Source organism: Euprymna scolopes, chromosome 4, assembly GCF_053919585.1.
Source record: "Euprymna scolopes isolate OS-2025 chromosome 4, ASM5391958v1, whole genome shotgun sequence".
NCBI lineage: Eukaryota > Metazoa > Mollusca > Cephalopoda > Sepiida > Sepiolidae > Euprymna > Euprymna scolopes.
Genome location: NC_136485.1, coordinates 156226708 through 156249110, shown reverse-complemented (window position 1 = coordinate 156249110; position 22403 = coordinate 156226708). Strand labels below are relative to the sequence as shown.

The 22403-nt window shown below is 34.9% G+C and overlaps 1 protein-coding gene across 2 annotated transcripts in view; it reads right to left on the bottom strand.

Annotated features, from left to right (window-relative positions):
- Positions 1–641: 641 nt before the first annotated feature.
- The window catches only part of LOC145269784 (exosome complex component 10-like), an 85621-nt gene continuing 63859 nt past the window's right edge, over positions 642–22403 (bottom strand). Inside the window, exons 18-22 of one of the 2 annotated variants that reach the window (XM_080125506.1) lie at positions 21422–21506; positions 19038–19132; positions 13112–13367; positions 6392–6450; positions 642–845 (exon numbers count right to left, since the gene is read on the bottom strand). In XM_080125506.1, the coding sequence (XP_079981632.1) occupies positions 786–845; positions 6392–6450; positions 13112–13367; positions 19038–19132; positions 21422–21506 (555 nt within the window). In that variant the 3' untranslated portion in view covers positions 642–785. The remainder of the gene's footprint in view (positions 846–6391; positions 6451–13111; positions 13368–19037; positions 19133–21421; positions 21507–22403) is intronic. The other variant, XM_080125510.1, reaches the window with a different exon arrangement.

Genomic DNA, 22403 nt, shown 5'->3' with positions numbered 1-22403 from the left:
AAAAAAGGTATCTATTGCGGATAAATGAGTGCTTGCAAACTCTTTTGGCCCATATTCCTTCCTGAAATCATTTAAAGATCCATACTCCCCACCCACCCCCAGAATATGATTATTTGGTTTCCGTTTCTATGAATTTACTTCATATATTTGCATATCAAACAGTGAGTAACATAATTATATTGGAAAATATTGAAACATAAATTTATTAATTTATACAATTTGCAAACACTTTCGACCCCCCCCCCCACTGTAAAGCTAGAAAACCGGCATGTCAGATTCTCTAAATTATTCCATTGAAAACACTAGTAAGTATTAAAAATTCATTTTACATTCTTTAAAATTGGTAAATTTTCAAACAATGAAGACAAATACAAGTATAAAGGTTTGAATATTTTTAATAACAATCACATGAATAAATTTAGAAATCTTTTCATATACATTATATTACAAAATGCATATTTAAAATTGATAAATTGTATGATTTCATGCTTGCTTAAAATGTACAGATGAGTTCTCTTTAAAAAAAAATAAAATAAAAAAATAAAATAAAAAAATAAAATAAAAAAAATAAAATAAAAAAAATAAAAATACGAAAAATGATTTTTCAATCCCATGTAATTGATGTTAATTTGGTTATGGCCATCTTATGTTCTGCTCAGAGGCAAAAACGAACTCCACTAAAATGTATATTTCTCATTAGTTTGAAATATACTTTCTTTTATGACTTTAATAAAACATCTATTCAATATCAAACTTGCATTTTATTTACTCTTTATTCCATTCTTTCAGTCATCAAATGAATTGTGTTTCTTGCTTTGATTTTTAAAGAATTTTCCTTTTGGACCCTAAAAAAAAGATAGAAACATTCATTATAGAAAGAAATCTTATTTATGCAGAATTGAATGTCTGTTTTGGATCAAACAAATAAAAGAAATGTGCTATCTGTGCATACCTGATGTTGCTAGGTAAAAACATATTGTCAGACAGAGGGTTTAGTCACATACTATTGAAGATACACAAAATATCCTAAGTTATTACGATTTTCCTGAAAGTTGACCATATTTTGGATTTTTACAAGCCTAAAACAGTCATCTTCATTTATGAAATTCAAACAGAGAAATAAAATCTCAGAGGTTAAATGGAAACTTACTTCCCTTTTGAAATGCAGCTCATGTTGGTTATACTAATAATTAAATTAAATTAAAAATAAATTAAGTAAATAAACATTATATAATATCTGAAAATAGAATACTTAAGACAAGGCTATTACTAATTTCCATTAAAAATTTAGTGCTAATTATTAAAACAGATTTTCTTTAAAGTAATATGCAAACGAGACAACCTCTTGAATGTTGATTCCGTTTGACTAAATAGTATACATAGAGATCATGCAGGAATAAAAATATGCAAGAGTCTGTTCTCAGTATTAAAATCTATTTGTGAAACAGTGTACTACTTGTATATATGAGGTGCCTTCAATAAGTTTCCAGACATTTTGTACAGGCATTTAAAATTGCCGTAGACTCTTGAAAATTTACTATGTTATTCTATCAGATGACTGACCAATTTTTATGGTTTCAGGTTCAAATGAACAGCAACAGCAGGAATTGGAATACACCCTACTAAAACCTGATTGTCACAGCTGGTGAATTTCAAAAATGCAATCTGGACGTGAGGACACTTTAGAACAACATGCAGTAAAATTCTATTTTAAACTTGGAAAAAATGTCACAGAAACGTATCGAATGCTTCAGATTGCTTTTGGGTCATCTTGCATGAATCGAGCATCAGTTTTTGAGTGGCAGAAGAGATTCAAGGAAGACGGAGTCTGTGGGGGATGATGAGAGGTGTGGGAGAAGTAAGGAAGTTAAAACACAAGAGTTGATTGGCCAAATAAAGAATTTCATGGATAAGGACTGTCTTGTGTCTACACAGATAATAAGTTCATAGTTTGATGTCAGTGTTGGAACCGTGCAGACAATTATTCGAGAAGAACTGAAGATGCAAAAGATTTGTGCGAAGAGAAGATCACAGACTATTTGACCAAGATGGGCATCAACACTTCCTCATCTTCTCTACAGTTTAGACCTTTCTCCCTGTGACGTAAGAAAAGCTTAAAGGCTAGCATTATGAGGCAATGGAGATGAAAAAGGTTGTGATGAGGATCAATGACATGCTCACACAAGAGGACTTCCATGGAGTCTTTCAGAAGCTGTTGGAACAGTACGACAAGTGTACTGCAGCCGGAGGAGATTACTTCAAAGGAAACTAGTTTCATGGTTGTACTATCAATAAAAGTGCCTATACGAAAAAAGTCTAAAATCTTATTGAAAGCAACTCGTTTCTTCCCCAGAACTGCAGATCTTTGGAATTCCCTTCCGGGATACTACTTTCCCAACTGTACTGATATGCAGAAGTTCAAGTGTAATGTGAACAAACATCTTTCTACTCATCTCCCTTCATAATGCCCCTGCAAATTAAGTCCCTGATAGTAGCCCCCTGCTTCAAAATGGCACTGTGCCTTGTTTGGGGTGAAAATTGAATAAATAAAAAAAACAAAAAACTCATTAACCAAATTGTAAATAAACAAACAAACAAACAAACAGACAAGAATTCAACTTTATTATAATAGATTGTATATTATTAAGACATAATATATTTTTTCCTTTTTGGGACACTTTTCTTCATTAATAGCTAAGAGAAAATAAAAAAACATCATGGCAGACAGTTTCTATTCCATTTATTTGAAATGATCAGGGCGAGGAGTGGGGTCGTAAAATATGCTTAAATATATTTTAATTCATGTAGATTTCGGTTTATTATTATAGAGCCAATTCTCTACTGAACATTATATTGTACCTAATACATAGATTTCAAAAGTAAAAAAAAAAATAACTTTGGTGCTATCAGCCAGAATCAAAACCAAAACATTTAGCACTTCAGCCACAATCTTTACTGTTTGAGCTATCGACAGATAGATAAGATTTAAAATGAAATCACTTCTAGCTATGAACGAATTTGCGCACGCGCAAAAGTAATAGAAATTATGTGAGCCAGTTGAAATAAACATTTTGCATTTCAATTTGCCAACATATTTCTGTACACATTATTCATCCATCCAAACAAAGATTTTACTATAGATTTTTTTAGTATAGATTTATTGCTCCACAGTTTGTTTCAAATTATTAAACGGGGTCATAACAAAACAGTTTTTTAAAAGTGTGCTTTATATATTTCTTTAAAAAATTTTTTTTTTATTTTTCATTATCCGGGAACTCATTTGTTTTATTTATCAACAACTTTCAAGCAAAATATCATGAATAAAATAAAAAACAATTTCATAAGTGAACAGTAAGAAAAAAAACCAAAAAACCTGGAGGCCTCCAGAGCGCTACTGAAAGAACTAATTAAAATTAAGTAGGCCTCAAGAGCACTACTGAAACAAAGTTTTTACCCCTCCCTCTAGAAGAGAAATGAACATTTTTGCATTTCAACTTGCCAACATATTTCTGTATGCATTATTCATCCGTCCAAACAAAGATTTTACCCGTTATAAACGATCCTTGTTGCATGATTACTATTTCCTGCTAATTTCAGTGTTATGTGACTCGCAGTTTAAGAGTTTTTTGGTTAAAAATTTTCACACAAACACACACACGTACATATATTTACTGTTTTATTTATACAAAAATACATAAATGAAATATTTAAGATTTATTTTTTTAATTACTGATTTAATACTAAACTACTTGCGACTCATTAGATCATGACGACTACCAATATTTGTTCCACTTTGATTTCATTTTAAAAAAATCCACAAACTGTGTTATAAGAAATTCTTCTTGCATAACGAAAAATTATTTCTCTTTATATTATTTAGCACTTACGCATAATAGCCCTCCCTGCTGGCAAAAATATTAAATGACAGCAAAACATTATAAAGAACTTGCCAGGTAGCAAAAAATATAAGCCGACAACAAAATATACTAACACTAAAAAAATGGTACTTGATACGCATTACTTAACTACTTAACATTATAAAGCAGGGATCAAGGGTAAGTGGAGTTATCCTGGAAATGTTTGGTGACATCTTCTACTACTTTTACCGTGTAGTAGCTAATGAAAAGAGATCCTTTGTGTTAGCCTCAACCATAGTTACCCACTCTACGCACTTTATCGTCAAGTTCTTGGGTTATTTTTTGTCATCATTCAAACACGGTAGTGTTTAAATATATGGTTAAGTGGCAGTTTTAGTAATTTAGAACTGCTTAAAAGCTTCACCGCTCACTCATTTTTTGACTAAATTTCAAACAGTTATTACACTTTATAGATCACCTTCTCAGCTATATTTTGAAAAAAAAATGTTTACAATTTTCATTCAGTTAAAACAAGAGCTATGATGAATTTACTGGTGTTCAAAATCGTAAAAAAAATGTAAGGAGGTGAACGACGTTTTTTTTATGACTGGTTTCCATAGCAACCAAATCGCTTCAGCGACTACTGGTGCTACTAATTCACCGCTCTCGAAGAAAAGAGAAGTAACAAGTGAAACAGAGATAATGAAAGGGAGATAATTGGAGGGATTTTATTGAAAGCAGACGAGTGCCATACATTGTTATTACATATGTATATGTTATGTTTATAGGGGCAAAAAAATAGGATTGAAATTAAACAAAGAACAAATGAATTTACTGGAAGCCTGGAAAAATCATGGATTACAATAGAAAAATACGAGCATGAAAAATAATATGGTTAAGCTTAAACATGGAACAAAAAAAGGACAAGATATTCTCGTAAAAATATAATAAATTTATTTTCATGCTTGCATTTTTCTATTGTAATTGTCACATAGTTTAAAATGACACAGTCACTAATAAATAGAATTCTACTAATGTTATATATCTGCTGCAGCCGATCGTTAAATGTGTTTTCAAATCTATATAATTTCTAAAAATCAATCGTTATCATTTCTTTATATACACCCGCTTGTTGGGGATACTAAAATACACTGCTGGTTATAAAAATATTTTGTTTATTCAAAATAACCTTTTCGGTTTTCGAATGACAGTTTTGTCATTAGTGATGGCGTGTGAGGCGGAATGTGAAGAAAAGTGTGTAGCTTCTTGCCATCGTGGTCGCGCTCTCTCTCTCTCTCTCTCTCTCTCTGTTGTCTGCCATCTCTTTTATTGGCCTAGATGACGTCGACATTCAAACATGCATTATCTTGAAAATGTGAGTCAATCTCGCTTACCCAATCTCCGGAGATTCTACGTCCCACATTTCAATCTCCTTTGACATTATTCCCAGGGATCTAGGTTATCCAACACTTTATATATTCATTAACCATACTCATGAAATTTTTTTTTTTTTTTTTTTTTTTTACACAGTGATCACCACTTATCAAGGCCCGGAACAACTCAAGGACAAGGGTTATTGCAAGTATATTACGTTAGTGTGGAGATTTGATGAAGTGTTTACTTAAGGGGGCGGTTCATTAGGAATTTGTTAACATTGGACTTGAACACATCAAAGTTGTAGTCCAGTGGGAAGCAGGCAGACAGAACAGAGTTCCACAGGCGTGCAGTTCTAAGAAAGAAGCTTTGTTCATGGAATCCGCGTTTTGATTTAGGCACAGATATAGCGTGGGGGAAATTTTTCACAGTGGATTCAGCTAGATGGGTGTTTTTCGTGAAAGATTGGCGAGGGGGGACCAGAGATTGGAGTTCAGACGAGCACCTGCCATGGAAATAACGATAAAACAAGGATAGGCTCGCAACGTCTCTTCTGTGGGAGAGAGGTTGCAGGGTAGAGAAAAGGGTATCCCCCACTAAGCCACGAAGTCTATTTTGTACTCTGTCAAGGCAGGATAGGCTGTTTTTAGCAGCTCCTGCCCAGATAAGGCAACAGTATTCCATCCTTGGACGTACTTGGCTTTTATATAGATAGAGAATTGCATCATTAGTGAGATATCTTTTGGAGCGGTAGAAGAATTCCACCATCTTTCCAGCGACCTTGGCAACAGACTTGATGTACGTGTTCCATTTCAGACCAGGAGTAAAGGTTAAACCAAGAAGCTTGTCAAAACACGAGGCCTCACCCAGACGAGAGCCATCTATCACAATTGATGCCAGATGGGGATCAGAGCGTTGATGATGTAAGGATAGGAGTTTGGTTTTGGATGCATTAAAGGTAACCAGCCACATCTTCCCCCACTGAACCACGCGCTCGAGATCAGAGGAGAGAGAATCAGAGAGAACTTTGTCATTTACAGCCTTTGATGTGTTGCCATAGATGGTCGTGTCATCAGCATAGATGTCAACGAATGATTTAAGTATGTGTTTATCAATTATCAATTAGGAATTTGTTAACATTGGACTTGAATTATCCTTACCTTCTTTTCATGTTTATGAACTTTCTTGTGCTGAAACGATTTTGAATGGCTAGATCCTGATAAAAAAAAATAAAAACAAATGTTAACAATTACTCTTTTAATTTAGAGTAAAAGTAAAATGAAAAAAAAAAAATGGCAAACTAAATAAGATGAAACTATTGCTATCAAATTAACTTCCTGAAACCTGTTCAGAAATGTGAAACCAAACGAATAGCCTCCATTAGACAATTTTTATATTCTGAACATCTTGCTGGCTTGGATGCATTCAAGATTTGACACATAATAATTGACTTAGTAAATATTAAAAAACAAATTTTTAATGGAAATCATTCCAGACAAATATTAAAGCCTTCTTGAACTTCTGCATGTCAGTACAGTTGGGAAAGCAGCATCCCGGAAGGGAGTTCCACAGTCTAGCAGTTCTGGGGAAGAAACTATTGGAGTAGAAGGCTTTCTTACATCTAGGGATCTTTACTGTGTAGGGGTGGAAAGAAGCTACTGGAATAGAAAACTGTAAGGTATAAAAACTGAATTTATGGAGACTACTAGAATGATGAGTCAAATGAGCCAGAACAAAAGCAAGGAATAGGTCAGACAATTCTAAAGAACACATGTAATGATAGTATTTATAGAAAAGACTGAGACTAGCAACATCCTATGAGAAAGAGGTTGCAGAGCAGATAGAATGGGGCCAATTAAATTGCAAATACGTTTCTGCACCTTATCAAAAACTCAAATGAGAGAGATTTACCAGACCAAATATGACAATACTCCATACATGGTCTTATGGTAGATTCGTAGAGATAGAGAATAGTGTCAGATGTGAGTAAGTGTTTAGAACACTACAGAGAACCTACTTTACAAGAAACAGAAAGAGAAATGGATTTAATATGCATATTCCAAGAAAAATTTGATGAGAAAGAAAGACAGAAGTTTCAGAGTAGATTCTTCTTTGAACAGGACCATCCATGAGAATCTCAGGAAGAAAAGGGACACACCTATGATTGAAAGACAAAAACTGAGTCTTTTTTTTTTATTACATTTTCACCCCAAACAAGGCACATTGCCACTTTGGTATAGGGGGCTACTATCAGGGGCAGCAATTACTGGGGCACTATGTTGGGATTTGGGCAGCAAGATGTTGGTTCACGTAGCACTTGAACTTTTGCATGTCAGTACAGTTAGGGAAGAAACTACTGGAGTAGAAAGATCTTTTACATCTAGGGATCTCTACTGTGTGGGGGTGGGATTTAGCTGCCTGTCGGGTTTGTCGAGGGTGTCTACGTCGTGGGGGCACAAGTGTCTGCAGTTCGTCAGAGCATTCACCATTAAAATACTTGTAGAACAGGCAGAGGGATGCAACGTTTCGTCGATGGGACAGAGGCTGAAGCTTAGATGCCAGTTCAGGGCCTATCAAATTGGCGACTCTTTTTTGAACCTTGTCTAGGAGCGAGAGACTAGTAGCAGATGCACCAGCCCAAATGTGAGTACAATACTCCATACATGGGCAAATGGTGGCCTTATAGAGGTACAGGATACTTTCAGGTGTCAGTTTTCTACCACGGTAGAGAGAGCCTACCTTTTTCGCAGCGGCCCTGGCAAGGTTTTCAATATAATTGTTCCAGCTCATGTTTCCTGTGAATGTTAGGCTAAGCAGTTTGAAAGATGTACTCTCAGACAGGGAGTCACTGGCCATTGCTATTGGTGGCAGAAAAGGTTTCTTGTAATTATTGAAGGAAACCAGTTTAGTCTTGGCAGCATTGAATGTGACCATCCATTTATGTCCCCATTCCACTACAGATTGGAGGTCATCCTCTAGTGTTTTTGCCATTTCTTTAGATATGTGTTCGTTTATTTTCCTGTCATGCCTGTTATAGAGTGTAGTGTCATCAGCATATATACCCATCTCAGAGGCAGTTTTGTCGGGGAGGTCATTAATAAATATTAGGAACAATAGAGGTCCAAGGATAGACCCCTGAGGCACTCCCGCATGTTTAGATGTACGACCGTCGAGGACAACCTCGATTTTTCTCTTATCTAAGAAGAATTTAATTATGTTAAGTATTCTACCAGTGATACCATATGATTTAATTTTCCTGAAGAGACCCTTGTGCCATACCCTGTCAAAAGCCTTAGATATATTTAGAGCTATCGCTCTGCCCTCCCCCGCTTTGTCCAGTGAATGGTATATACGTTCAGAGATTACAGTGAGGATGTCAGCTGTGGAACAGGCTTGTCTAAATCCATATTGTTTGTCAGTCAGAAGTTTAGCATCTGTAAGGTGCCGGTCTAGAGCATGGTTAATTATGGTCTCAAATATTTTGGCAAAAAGTGGGAGGAGGCTAATGGGGCGATAATTTGATGGGTCAGTTCTTTCGCCAGAATTCTTGAATATTGGTACCACAGAAACAGTTTTCCAACAGCCCGGAAAGCATGATTCATTAAGGCATTTGTTGTAGAGTTTGGAGAGAACTGGAGCTACTTCGGCTGAGCATTTTTTAATAGCACAGCTGGGATGAGATCAGGTCCACATGCTTTGGAAGTGTCAAGGTTTTTCATGATAGCGTGTACCTGAGCAGGGGTGATTTTTAGATTGTCTAGCGTGGCGTCTGTCTGCAAAGGAAAGTCAGACAGGTGGTGGTTGGTAGGGTCTAGTGTGGAGTTCGAGACAAACCAGCTGGCAAGCATATTAGCCTTGTCGATTGCTGAGCAAACAACCTCGTGATTGTTGGTTAGTGGGGAAATTGCTGATTGCCCATTATTTACTATACTGTTGTAGATTTTCCAGAAGTCACGATTTCCTAATTTTTGTGCTTCGATGCGTTTTTTAGTGGTTTCAGTAAATTCTCTCTTAGCTGCCGCTATTTCTTTCTTAACGTTACTTCTAGCTTCTATATACTTCTGTTTGTTTGAACTGAACTTATGTCGGTTAAATCTGCGGTATGCATGCTGCCTTTGAGCAATGGCAGTTGCGCAAGTTGAAGTAAACCATTGGGGAGAGTGGGGCTTGCTATAAAATTTCCACATGGGAACATGTGCTTCAATTGCTGTTTTGAACCATTCAATGGTCTCATTTGTGCACTGTTCAGCAGGAAGAGAAAAAATATTTCCCCATGGGGCATCTCTGATAAGATCTCTGATGGCTTCCCAGTCAGCTTTTTTATATCTCGTTGTTTTGAGCACTGGCTCTTCAGTTTTGGGTCTAGAATTTAGGGCAATTTCTACCATTATCACTGCATGGTCAGCGTACCTGAGTGGGCTGTCAGCATTTGTTGTACAATCCTCGGGAACTGTTGTCAGAAACAGATCTAGAAGTGATGCTTGTTGTTCTTGCTGGTCAGGGAAACGGGTTGGAAACGTAACCATTTGTGATAGGGAGTGAGATATAGCAAAACTATGTGTTGTGCTGCCCGCTGCATCTGTGTGAGTAGAGAATCCAAGCCAGTTTTTGTGGTGAACATTAAAGTCACCAAATACATGTACTTGAGCGTTAGTGTCGAGGGAGAGTGTTGTGTCTATGCTGTCAGAGACTTTGTTTATTATGGTGCAGTCCTGGATCGAGGGAGAGCGGTAGAGAAAATAAAAGTAGCTAATGTTGTGTTGTATGTTTAGTCACATAACGGCTTGATCGTCCATTTCTAGGTTTGTTTCTCTAGTCAGGGGGAGGGTGTTACAAATGTAGACTCCAAGTCCGTGCATATGTCTGTCAGAGTCCTTACGGCAGAGTGGGAGATAGCCAGGCATGTTAAAGTAGGTAGAGGGGATGAAGGAGTGTAGGTTAGTCTCACTTAGTGCTAAGATATCTGGAGTATTTGTTAGGAGAAATGCTTCAACATGAGCTAAATTAGTTCTAAGCCCACAGATGTTAGTGAATGCAAGCCTCAAGGGAGGAGGCGAGTTGGATTTGTTTGTCCCTAGGCCTGGTTTAAGCTTATTTTTTGATTGTACTGTCATCATGTTTTTAAAGAGTTTCAGTTAGGTGAGGGGGAGCTGAACAAGAGGTTATGCAGGGTATCAGACATGCAACACAAGTAGACCATTAGCTGACCTTTCTTCAACTAGGACTGTGGCCTCTGGAAAGCCCATTGGGGCTGAGTGCAAGGTCCCTTTCCATGCACGACATGGCACTACAAACATCCCGATATTATACAACTGTTGATGCAGCAGCCGCTCTAAGCACTACCAAAGAGTTAGGGTACCTGTACTACCAGTCGGAAACAGCAGCCAGGAACTGTCAATCCGGTACCCTCAGCCCATCAGAAGAAGATCACCACAATCTAATTGCACAGGCATGCATGGTACTCAAGCACTCCCAAGTGCCCAGTTATGAGGAGTGGGATGTGTCGGGAGTGGAGGAACGGCATTCAATGCCCTAGACAAGAAACAAGATCTACCACTAAGTGTTTTGTCAATTCACTTGTGATAGTGTCTCTGCGCCTGACTAACAGGCAGAGTCTTAACAGGATTTAATGAAACAAGCCATTTCGTACTCTAATCTATAACTGAACCAAAGTCAACTTGTAATTAGGTGCATATTTCAACTGATCCAAGGGAGATGGGATAGAAGTGTCACCAGAATCAGCATAGATATTAATTTAATTTTTATTTTATTGTGGACTATTATCCTCATCTTTTTCTTAGTTGTTTCACGACGTTTCGGCCAAATATTCCTCTGGCCTTCGTCAGGTGGTAACCGCGACGGGATAGGAACTCTGAATCTCCTGACTTTATTCACTGCAATTACTGTCTTTCGTAGTTGTTGTCATCTCAACAACTACAGAAGGCAGTTTATGTAGAAGACCAGAATACTACACTGTTTAATGCTTTCGAAATGTCAAGTGCAATGGCCCTACCCTCTTCTGAATTATCCATAAACAAACAGATTCGTTCAATTAGAACAGTTAGAAGACCAGCAGTTGAATGAAAACCATGAAAGCCATACTGAACATCACTAAAAAGGCCCAGATTTTCCAGAGAATCAACAAACTTGTTGTTGACCAACCTTTCAAACACTTTGCTAATAACAGAAAAGACTAACAGGGCAATACTTAGTTGAGTCAGACCGATCACCAGTATTTTTAAAGACAGGGACACCAGAGGATTCTTTTCAACAAGAAGGGAAACATGATTTTGTGAGAGGATAGAAGAAAGTTCAGGAGCACAACATTTGAAAACGACAACAAGAATTGAATCAGGACCAGTAGCCTTAGACTGGTCAATATCAGAAAGAACCCTAGCAACCATGTTTGGGGTGATAATCATAGAATTAAGAGACTTATTAGTTTTCAAAGGAAAATCTGAAAGAACCGCACCAGAATCACAAAATAGAAGAATTGTCAGCAAAAAGATGAGCAAAGAGATCAGCTTTATCCTTAGAAGATGAAATAATCCGGAGACAATTAAAAAGAGGAATAGCAGACTTGCCACTATTAATAACACTATTATAGATTCTCCAAAAACCATAAAAGCTAACCTTTGGTTGGTTGTTTTTGTTTTATGGCATATCAACTCTTTTCAGGTTATTTAATGCCAAATCCAGTGATTTTGAAGAAAAAATTTTTAATAGAATATATTTGTTTTTTTTTTTAAGTCGGTTTCTATTTAACCCATAGTTGGGATCCTAACAGGTACTACCACTCTGGGTCAGAGTGAACCTCGGAGCAATGGCAATTAAAGGGTGGCTCCACACTCCCCGAAGCCCGCAAGCTGGGGCCTCACCATCGGGTATAGTTTAAGGTCATATTAAGGACTGCCAATCTTTGAGATGAGATAATCACATATCCTTATGAGAGTAGCTAGATTAGCCTCAGGAATTGCTTCATTAGCTCTTCTGAATTATTATTATTCTTATTATTAACTATCTTGCAAATAACCCTGTCAATATCCAAGTTTTAATCATGAATGTTGATAAAACAAACAGGCATTCATGACTGAAACTTGGTTGTAATTTATTTATACAAAAATATGGTTGGAATGTAGAAAGAATTGTAAATTTTATTAATGATTTCATTATTGACACATTTTTTTTTCAGGGTGGGGAGTATCCTGTACAATTACATTAGACGCCCCGGTACTTGCACAGTTTAATCAAGACATTAAAAAAAATGAAAATATCGAAAAAAAAGTTTAAATTGTACGTATCCATAATGGAATGAAGTTCTTCCCCAAAAAAAAGTTCATTTAATTTCGTCAAGTAGTTTTTTTTTTACAGCAAAAAAAACAATTTATTATGATACTGAGCAAAAGGTTCGATTTTTAGGAAGAAAGCTAGTATTAAAGATGGGGAGGGAGTGTCAGCGCTTTAACTGGAGTTATCTCTCTGTGGCGTGTTCTAAAAATTCAAACAAAAATTTTAAAAATTCAAAGATGTCTACCTTCAACGTGCTGTAATAAAAACACGTTTTTCCACTGTAAAAAAAAAAAAAAAACTACTTGATCAAATTAAGTGAAATTTTTTTTTCAAAGATCTTCAGTTCAAAACGGATACGTACAATATAACCTTTCTCCGATATTTTCATTTTTTAATGTCTTGATTAAACTGTACAAGTGCCGACGTCCCTTTTTGGATGCTCTCTAAAAGGGAGAGAATATTAATTGATGCACCAGCCTAAATGTGCCAATATTCCGTGCATGGACATTACATGATTAATTTTTATTAAAAGATAAAACAAAAAAAAAATGGAAAGAAGAAAAGGATTAGAAAATCTTTTTTTAACAAACCTTCAAACATCTGTAAATTGGCTTGTGAATAATCAAAAGGCGTAAATGTATCAATCTGGTTGTTTTTCTGCTCTGTGCTCAAAGCTTCAATTATTTCCACATCTGAATTATCGGAGTCACTAATTTCAACCATTTCAATTTTTTTTTCTTCATTATTGGAAGGCTTTCCTTTTGTTGTGGAAAAGAGTCCTCGTTCCTTCTTGCTTTTATTTCCTTCATCAGAATGTCCAAATTTCTTCTTCTTTGCAACACTTGGCTGTAACAAGAATATTCATGAAATTTATAGCAAAAAAAAAAAGATACAAGATAGAAGGAAATTACATTTCTATTCTATATCTTCAGATGATTTATTTTTAAATTTCTTAATGCACTTCAGCTAAAAAATATTCAAACTCAGCTTGAAAAAAAAAAGTGGACAATTTTTTTTCCATTTTTGTTTTTCTAAAAATAATATTTTAAATATTTCAAAATTACTTTTTTTAATTAATAACTATTTTAAGCTGAGCATTAGATCTTTCAAGCTTAAACAGTTTGTTTACTATATATATATATATATATATAGTAAACAGTTTGTTTACTATATATATATATATATATATATATATATGTTACAGCAGATCAGAAAAACATTGGTATAGTTGGTTTCAAATCCAACACAAAGGGGAATAGTCTATGACCATTTATGCTGAACTTTCTTCAGTTTTTGTTTATATCTGTCTAAACATAGGTTGAAGAAAGTCCAGCATAAATAGCCATAGACTAGTGCCCTTTGTGTTGGATCTGAAACTGACAGTACCAATGTTTTTCTGATTCTCTGTAACATATTTTTTTTTTTTTTTTTTTTACACAGTGATCACCACTTATCAAGGCCCGGAAGCCACTCAGGGATAAGGGTTATATTTAAATAAATATTACACTCTCATATTGAATTCATTTCTAACCGAGCCCTTTACTGGGGTTTTCTTCAACAAACCTTATACAGATAAACATTACAAGCGTGTGCTGTATATTTCGTGGACATCAGCAATATTTCATATCTAATATGCTTCAACAAGTCATATCTTTTTTATTTGTGGGTCAATTTTTAAAAGAATTACATTGCTGGAAAGAGAATAAAATAAACATTCCTATGATATTAATTTATTTTGCTTTTATATGTTCAATGTTTTGATGCTCCAAGTTAAAAATGAAAAAACAGTAAAAAATGACGGCACCAAAAAGGGAACTATTTTTTCAATGTTTACATTTCATACATCGCATTTGGACATTTATTTCCATGTACAATATGTAAATATTTGATAATTATTGTGTGAAAATTTCTTTGAAATGTTATCTTTTATATAAATTCAAGTTCATTTAACGAGAAAACGGCTCGCTATGCGCTCATGCGTTGACCAGCACTGAGCTGACTAAAGTCAGCTCATTAATGAGTTTTGTTTGTATTCTCTTAAAAATAGAAAACTTTCTGCTTTCGTTTTATTAGACTACTCATTTTTTATTCAGAGTTTGTCAATTTTTAAAAATTATTTTTGAGTTTTTCAAATTTTATTTCCAAACAATGCTTTTAGTACATGCATTTCTATTATGGTATTTATAACTTCTTCCTTGTACTTAAGGTAGAATTGTCTTTTTTTAGTAGTCAAAAAACAAATGTATAACAAATAAAAATATTCTTAACATGGGGATGGAAGGGTATTTTGTCAACTATTCTGTACTTTTACCTAACAATTTAATTAAAAAAAAGATATTGTGAAACTTTAATTTGAAAATACTATTCGAAAAAAATAGCACAGTAACGTAAGTGCATAAGCACCCAAATAAATGTTACCAAAGGCAAGATAAGTTACTCTTCTACCTAGTTAGATAAGTTTTTAGTGTTTTTATTGAATGTAAAATGTTTGTTTATTTCGAAAAGTAAGTAGTGTCGAGCGTTACACAAGAACAAGAAAAATAGCCACATGGTATCTCATGTCTTTCAAATCTCCACAATGACTTTAAAATATACAAAATACTGTTAGAAACCCAACCAATAAACGTCCTCGTGACATTTATTGGGTGGGTTTCTAGTATTAAAATTTAGTTTAGATATTATTGAAGTTTTCTAAACCCAAATTTGAAGAGAAGGTACAGAGTGGCCAAAATTAAATAACTGCCACTCACCCATGACATCATTAATTCACAGTCGTTTCTGCAATCCAGCCATATCTGGCACAAATATGTTTAACTAGATGCCTACCACCAAGTTTTAGTTATGAATGTTAAACAGTCTTTATTTTATTGCCGTTCAATGATATGCTCCAAATGTCCACCTTTGTAGTACAAACACATCTCGTTATGACTGATTGGGGCCATGATGATTATCTTCAGTCCAAAAATAAACACACGTGCATACAATGTGCAAAATTATCAATAACATTGGCACATTCCTTCCTTTAGCACTGACCTGATGTTGGATGTGATGGAGATTGTTTTGATATACATTACCTTTGAAATAAGAACTCAATTGGAACTCATACATCAAATCCATTACCAGAGTTGCTGGGAATATGATGGGATCGTACTACCATTCCAGTAGATATCCCACTGCTGATACAATTCTCTACATGTTTAACAGCCAAGTACGTCCAAGGATGGAGTACTGTTGCCACATCTAGGCAGGAGCTGCTACAAGCAGCTTATCCTGCCTTGACAGAGATAAAAATAGACTTCATAGCATAGTGGGGAATGCCCTTTTCTCTTCCTTGCAACCTCTTTCCCACAGAAAAGACGTTGCGAGCCTGTCTGTTTTACCATTATTTTCATGGCAAGTGCTCGTCTGAGCTCCAATCTATGGTACCCCTGGCCTGACTTTCACGAAAACACTCGTCTAGCTGAAACCATTATCAATAATTTTCCACACTCTTTATCTGTGCCTAAACTTAAACGTAGATTCCATGAACAAAGCTTCTTTCTAAGAACTGCATGCCTGTGGAACTCTGTTCCGGTTTCCTGCTTTCCAACTGACTACAATATGGTTGTCTTCAAGTCCAACATGAACAAATTCTTGACGAGCCATCCTCTTAAGTAATCCAATTTACCAAATTTCCGCTACTAACAATGATTGACATGTTCCCCTTGACCACTGTACAGTCATTAACCATTATCCTTGAGTGGCCTCTGGGCCTTGATAAGTGGTAACTCCTTTATAAAAAAATAACACGCAAATAAAAATCTGGGATTAACATCAGATGGATCACACCTACTGATGAGAAGATCACTAAATTGTCCTCGCATATCAATGGCAATAAAACAAAACTGTTGGCCATTGATGATTGAAATTTGGTGATCAAGTCGGGCATAGACTGAAGTTAATTTGTACCAAATCTGGATTGCAGAAAGAACTGTAAACTTTATTTATGATTCCATGTGTGACATTTGTTGAGGAGAGGAGGAGGGGGGCACCATATAGTGTGATATAAATTTTAAAACTGCTGGTACTGAAAATCAACATATGAAACTGATTGCACATTTCAAAACGGATATAAGCCTCATAGACAAATCTCTAGTACTCGGTGAAATAAATAAGACTCAAAAAAAGGAACAATTTTCAAACTAGTTTATCACCATTATTTCAAGATGGATTATCTCCAATTCAGATTGTATCATAACGTGTCAAGTGTAGTTGAAATCTAGCTAATAGTTTCTAAAGCAGACAGACACTTCATTTAATTTATTAGACACATCAGCTGAGCGAGTGTAACAGAAGAAACTACTCACAGAAGTGGCAGCGCACCTGTTTGACATGTCTGGTGCGGGTACCACAGAAAGAAAAAGACATAAAAAACTTGTCTTAGCTCGACATTTTTTTTATATGTGGCACTCATTTGCATACAAGGAATTGAAAAGAACAGGAAGTTGAATGTTTGATAGTTGTTGCAATATTTTTGATTCATAATGGGGTATGATCCCACACAGTCGGGCGATTCTATTTATAAACGATGCTGCTAGGAACTGACGAATCGAATTAATTCACATTCCGCTACCAACAAATCAGAAACCAGAATTGCTCCATAAATATTAAACCTTTTCTGTAGCAATTTTGTATGTTTTTTCCATCTCGACACGATAAGAATTGTCTACTGCAAACCAGTCACCTCTCAGGACCTGTGTAGAACAACGAACCATCAGAAACTGTTCTGAAACTAAATCTGGCTTACACTTCTAGTATGTTTCAGTATATAAAGAAATAATTTTGGGTTTTCCTTTCGATAAATAATGCTCTCTCAATATGTTCAATGCTTTGCAACCATCATCCAGGGCTTCTCACATTACTAGTGATAGACTTCAGTCATCTAAACACTGTATTAATTCCGGAAAGACAGTGTCGTTCATTTCTCTTCCATGTGTCAACTGGGTCGAAATTTTTTATTTTTTGAGTTGTAGAAGGGCTTTCGGGACTTGAGTCTGGAGGTATCTGGGGCATCTTTTCAACTTTGTTGGATTGGTAAGTCCCTGTTCTCAACGTTTTGAATCAATTTTTGAGTTGCCCCTTCCCTCCTATGGGGTGGGGGCGATTGAGTTTGTTAATGGAAGCTATTGTGTTGGGGTTGACTTCAGGATTACAGTAATCTGTAATAATGAATCCAAAATAATAACGGGAGAAGAGACAGTAACTCCAAATGCTTCAAAGAATGTGTATCAATGATGATAACACATAGGAAAAAAAAAAAAAGGACCAAAATGAAAATGCCACTTGTTATTATAAACATAAAATATTTCCAATTATCTGTTTTACCACATCAAAAACTACTTGAAATTTTGCCCTTAAAGTCAGCGATTAGATATAATAGGGCTTTACATTGCAACTGAAACAGTCGCATTTGTGAGCAATTTTTCCAAGTGGCAACCAGAAATAATAAAATGCTTATCTTTTGGTGATTGTGTTTTTTTCACTGGTAATCTTCCAAAGCTTACTACCGAGTGAAAAATGTCTTTTCAACCATTATTTGTTTTTTAATAAAACGACCAAAGTCAAATTATTTAAACAATAAAAGGTTTAATAGAACAATATACTCTTTTTTTTTTAACGAAGGCTGTTTAAAATAAATATCTGAAGAAATTTTAATGTTTATACCTTCAAATCTTAACATAAAATTCAGTGCATATTTAAAATTAAACTTATTTAAAATAAAACTTATTTAAAATAAAAATATAAAAAATCTTTATGATGTACATGCTTATCAGGAATTGAAGATGTCATATTCCAAAAGTCACATGTGTTTGAATAGTTACTTTTCTATTTGACTAGTAAACGAAAATATTTAGTTGCCAAAGGTGAACTAAAGATAAGTTTTTTCTGTAAAGTCCTGTATGGTATAGCAAGGCAGGGTACTTGTACAGTTTAATCAAGACATTAAAAAATGAAAATATTGAAAAAAAAAAAAAAGGTTATATTGTATATATCCGTTATGGAATGAAGTTCTCTGGAAAAAAAAATTCACTTAATTTCATCAAGTAGTTTTTTTTTACAGCGAAAAACAATTTGTTATGATACCGAGCAAAAGGTTCGATTTTTAGGAAGAAAAGTTAGTATTAAAACTGGGGAGGGAGTGTTGGTGCTTTAAACTGAGTTATCTCCCCATGACGTGTTAAAAAAATTCAAAGATGGCTGACTTCAACACATTGTCATAAAAACGTGTTTTTCTGCTGTAAAAAAAAAAAAAAAAAAAAAAAAACAACAAAAAATAAAACTACTCAATCAAATTAAGTGAATTTTTTTCGGGGATCTTCAGTCCAAAACGGATACATATAATATAACCTTTTTTTTTGTTGATATTTTCATTTTTTAATGTCTTGATTAAACTGCACAAGTACCCAAGGCAGAATTACATTTGTCTAAAAAAAAAAAAAAAAAAAATACAAATCTATGAATGTTAAAAATTTCTACCTGAAAACTTAGAGGGATAAGTTCATTTGAGTTTTGTTGGTCGTCTTCTTCATCTGAAGAGGTGAATCTTTTATGAGTTCCTGCTGCTGCTGCCGCTGTTGCAAAACATATGTAATTCAACAATAAGTTTTATGGAAAATAAACAATAAAAAGTCATATCTACATGCACAAAAAAGTAATTTCCGGAATATGTTAGTCATTAACATTCTCACAAAAAAAAAAAAAAAAAAAAAAACTTCATAAATTTGCAATAAATGCCAATAAATTTGTTTCAATTAATGTACTCTTCAATCTTCTTTAAATATATTTTTTTTTTATATATATAATTTTAAAATATAATTATCCACTGACATGTATTTTGTCGTCTCCAACTCATCAGAGTGGCTGAATCTAGCGAGATTTTTTTATATATGGTATTTTGATCAGTAGGCAATCACCTCGAGATGTTATCTTAATAAAAATGCTGATTGACATCATCTTGCTGGGTTGATGTCAGGAAGGACATCCTGAATATAAAAATCTTGTCTCAATTAAGGAAATTTTCACCCCAAACAAGGCACATTGCCACTTTGGTGTAGGGGGCTACTATCAGGGGCAACAACTAGTGGGGCACTATGTAGCGATTTTGGCAGCAAGATGTCTGTTCATGTTGCACTTCTGCACGTCAGTACAGTTGGAGAAGCAGGGACCTGGAATGGAATTCCAAAGTCTAGCAGTTCTGGGGAAGAAACTACTGGAGTAGAAAGATCTTTTACATCTAGGGATCTCTACAGTGTGGGGGTGGGATTTTGCAGCCTGTCGGGTCTGTCGAGGGTGTTCACGTCGTGGGGGCACAAGTGCTTGCAGTTCGTTAGAGCATTCACCATTAAAATACTTGTAGAACAGGCAGAGGGATGCAACGTTTCGTCGATGGGACAGAGACTGAAGCTTAGATGCCAGTTCAGGGCCTATCAGACTGGCGACTCTCTTTTGAGCCTTGTCAAGGAGCGAGAGACTAGTAGCCGATGCACCAGCCCAAATATGACAGCAATACTCCATACATGGGCGAATGGTTGCCTTATAGAGGTACAGGATACTTTCGGGTGTTAGTAGTTTTCTAGCACGGTAGAGAGAGCCCACCTTCCTCACAGCGGCCCTGGCAATGCCCTAAATGTAACTGTTCTAACTCATGTTTCCTGTGAACGTTAGGCCACGGTTGGTTGTTGGTTGGTTGTTTTTGTTTTACGGCATATCAACCCTTTTCGGGTTATTTAATGCCGAATCCAAAGATTTTGAAGATAAATTTTTTTAATAGAATATATTTGTTGTTTCCACGTCGGTTTCTATTTAACCCATAGTTGGGACCCTAACAGGTACTACCACTCTGGGTCAGAGTGGACCTGGGAGCAATGGTAATTAAAGGGTGGCTCCACACTCCCCAAAGCCCACAAGCTGGGGCCTCACCACTGGATATAGTTTAAGGTCATATCCAGGACCCCCATTGAGGGACTTTTACCCTCTGCAGGGGGGCAGTCGCGTATTCTAATGCCCCACCGACAGGGCCAGTTAGGCCAAGGAGCTTGAAAGACGTACTCTCAGATAAAGAGTCGTTGGCCATTGCTATAGGTGGTAGAGAAGGTTTCTTGTAATTATTGAATATGATGATGGACATTATGCATTAGTGTTCATTAATTTGAAAATAGTAAAAAAAAAAAAATCAAAAAAAATCATCAATCCATCAAATGCAAGAGACACATAAACAGCAATCATAAACATCATTTACAAAGAATAAAATCAAGATGATAATGATACTAAACCTTACATTTAGAATCCTTATTCCAATTTTGATCAAAATCCATGATATGCTTTGGATTCTAGAAAATGTCTAAAATTTAACACTTATGAGATCTTAAGAAAAATTGAAATTCAGAGAATCTTATTTAATTAATGGCTAATGACTATGGTTCAAATTCAATACAAAATCTGAAATATTTGAATTTTTAAATGGCCATAGTCTACCTCTACTAACAACATTTAAAATACCCCAAATAAACTAAAATTTGAGAAGTATTTATTGATGTCATTAAAATTTCACAAAAATTCTAATTTTTACAGAGCTTCCACCACACCACCTTTTAAATAAAAATAAACTAAATGTAATTCATATTTTAACACTTTTTGCCTAACAAATGTGCTCCAAAATTCATGATCAGTTAATTAGTTTATGAATGAATCCTGCACATATCAATATATAAACATACTAGACAGAGAGCGAAATATATCACTAGGCTACTTATATCTCAACTCTGAAATGTCCGCAAGTAAAACAAGTCAAATAAACAAGAGAAGTTTATATGCAAAAATGCTTTTGGCAATTATGTCAGATAAAAACAGTTGAAACTTACCTCTCATTTGTTCAGAATCTGGTGCTGGGAGACAAATCGTAGACATCCGTTTAACTGCATCTTTTTGAACTAATTTCCATGGACTCTGGATAACACAGTTGAATGCAATTAGAAAAATGGCAGAAAATTTGGCCATAAAATATCTTCACTAAACAAAAAATAGAAATCGGGTTTATTCACACTAAAACATTAACAGAATGTGCTGATTAATCAATAAACCATCATTAAATCGATTTAAATTATTTACTTGCAAAGATTACATGTCCACATTCTTAAGCCTTTATGACCTGAATTATGATGTAAATGATTAAAAAAATATTTATTGTTAATTTTAGTTAGTTTAAATGGTAATGATAATATGATTGTCTTCAAACTGGAAAAATTATGAAGTTCAATTAACTACTACTGAGAATTTTTGCATTTCATAAACTTATCTTGATTATTATCCATAGTGCCAGAAAAAAGTGTGCTTATGACAACAAACGAAATCCTCCACTTTCTGAGATAGATGATGGCATACTGAATGTAAGCAATGGACAGTTCCAATCTGGAGGTACCTGGCATCTACGCAGATACTGAACTAATACATACAAGGTGTGTTTGAATCAACTTTATTTACGCAGTTATATTCATTTATTTACGATTGAACTAATTAGTTCAACCAGGTCATAAAAGGTTAAGCATTTTCTTCTAAATGCTGTATAAAATTATAGATTTGTCATTTAAATTGACTAGAAACTTTACTGAATGAGTTCAACTAAATAAATGTTTTAATCAACAAAACAAAGGAAATAAATAAGCTTCTTTTTTTTTTTTACAATACCATATAAATGCATCTTATTGTTTTGGGGGGAGGGGATGTACTCAATCATAAACTGCTAAAATCACAAATGTATTTCGATAACAAACAAGCCGCTTTCTTATTTCAAAATGTTACTCGTTACATGAGACCAATAGCTTCTCTTTAGTGAATAAACATCCG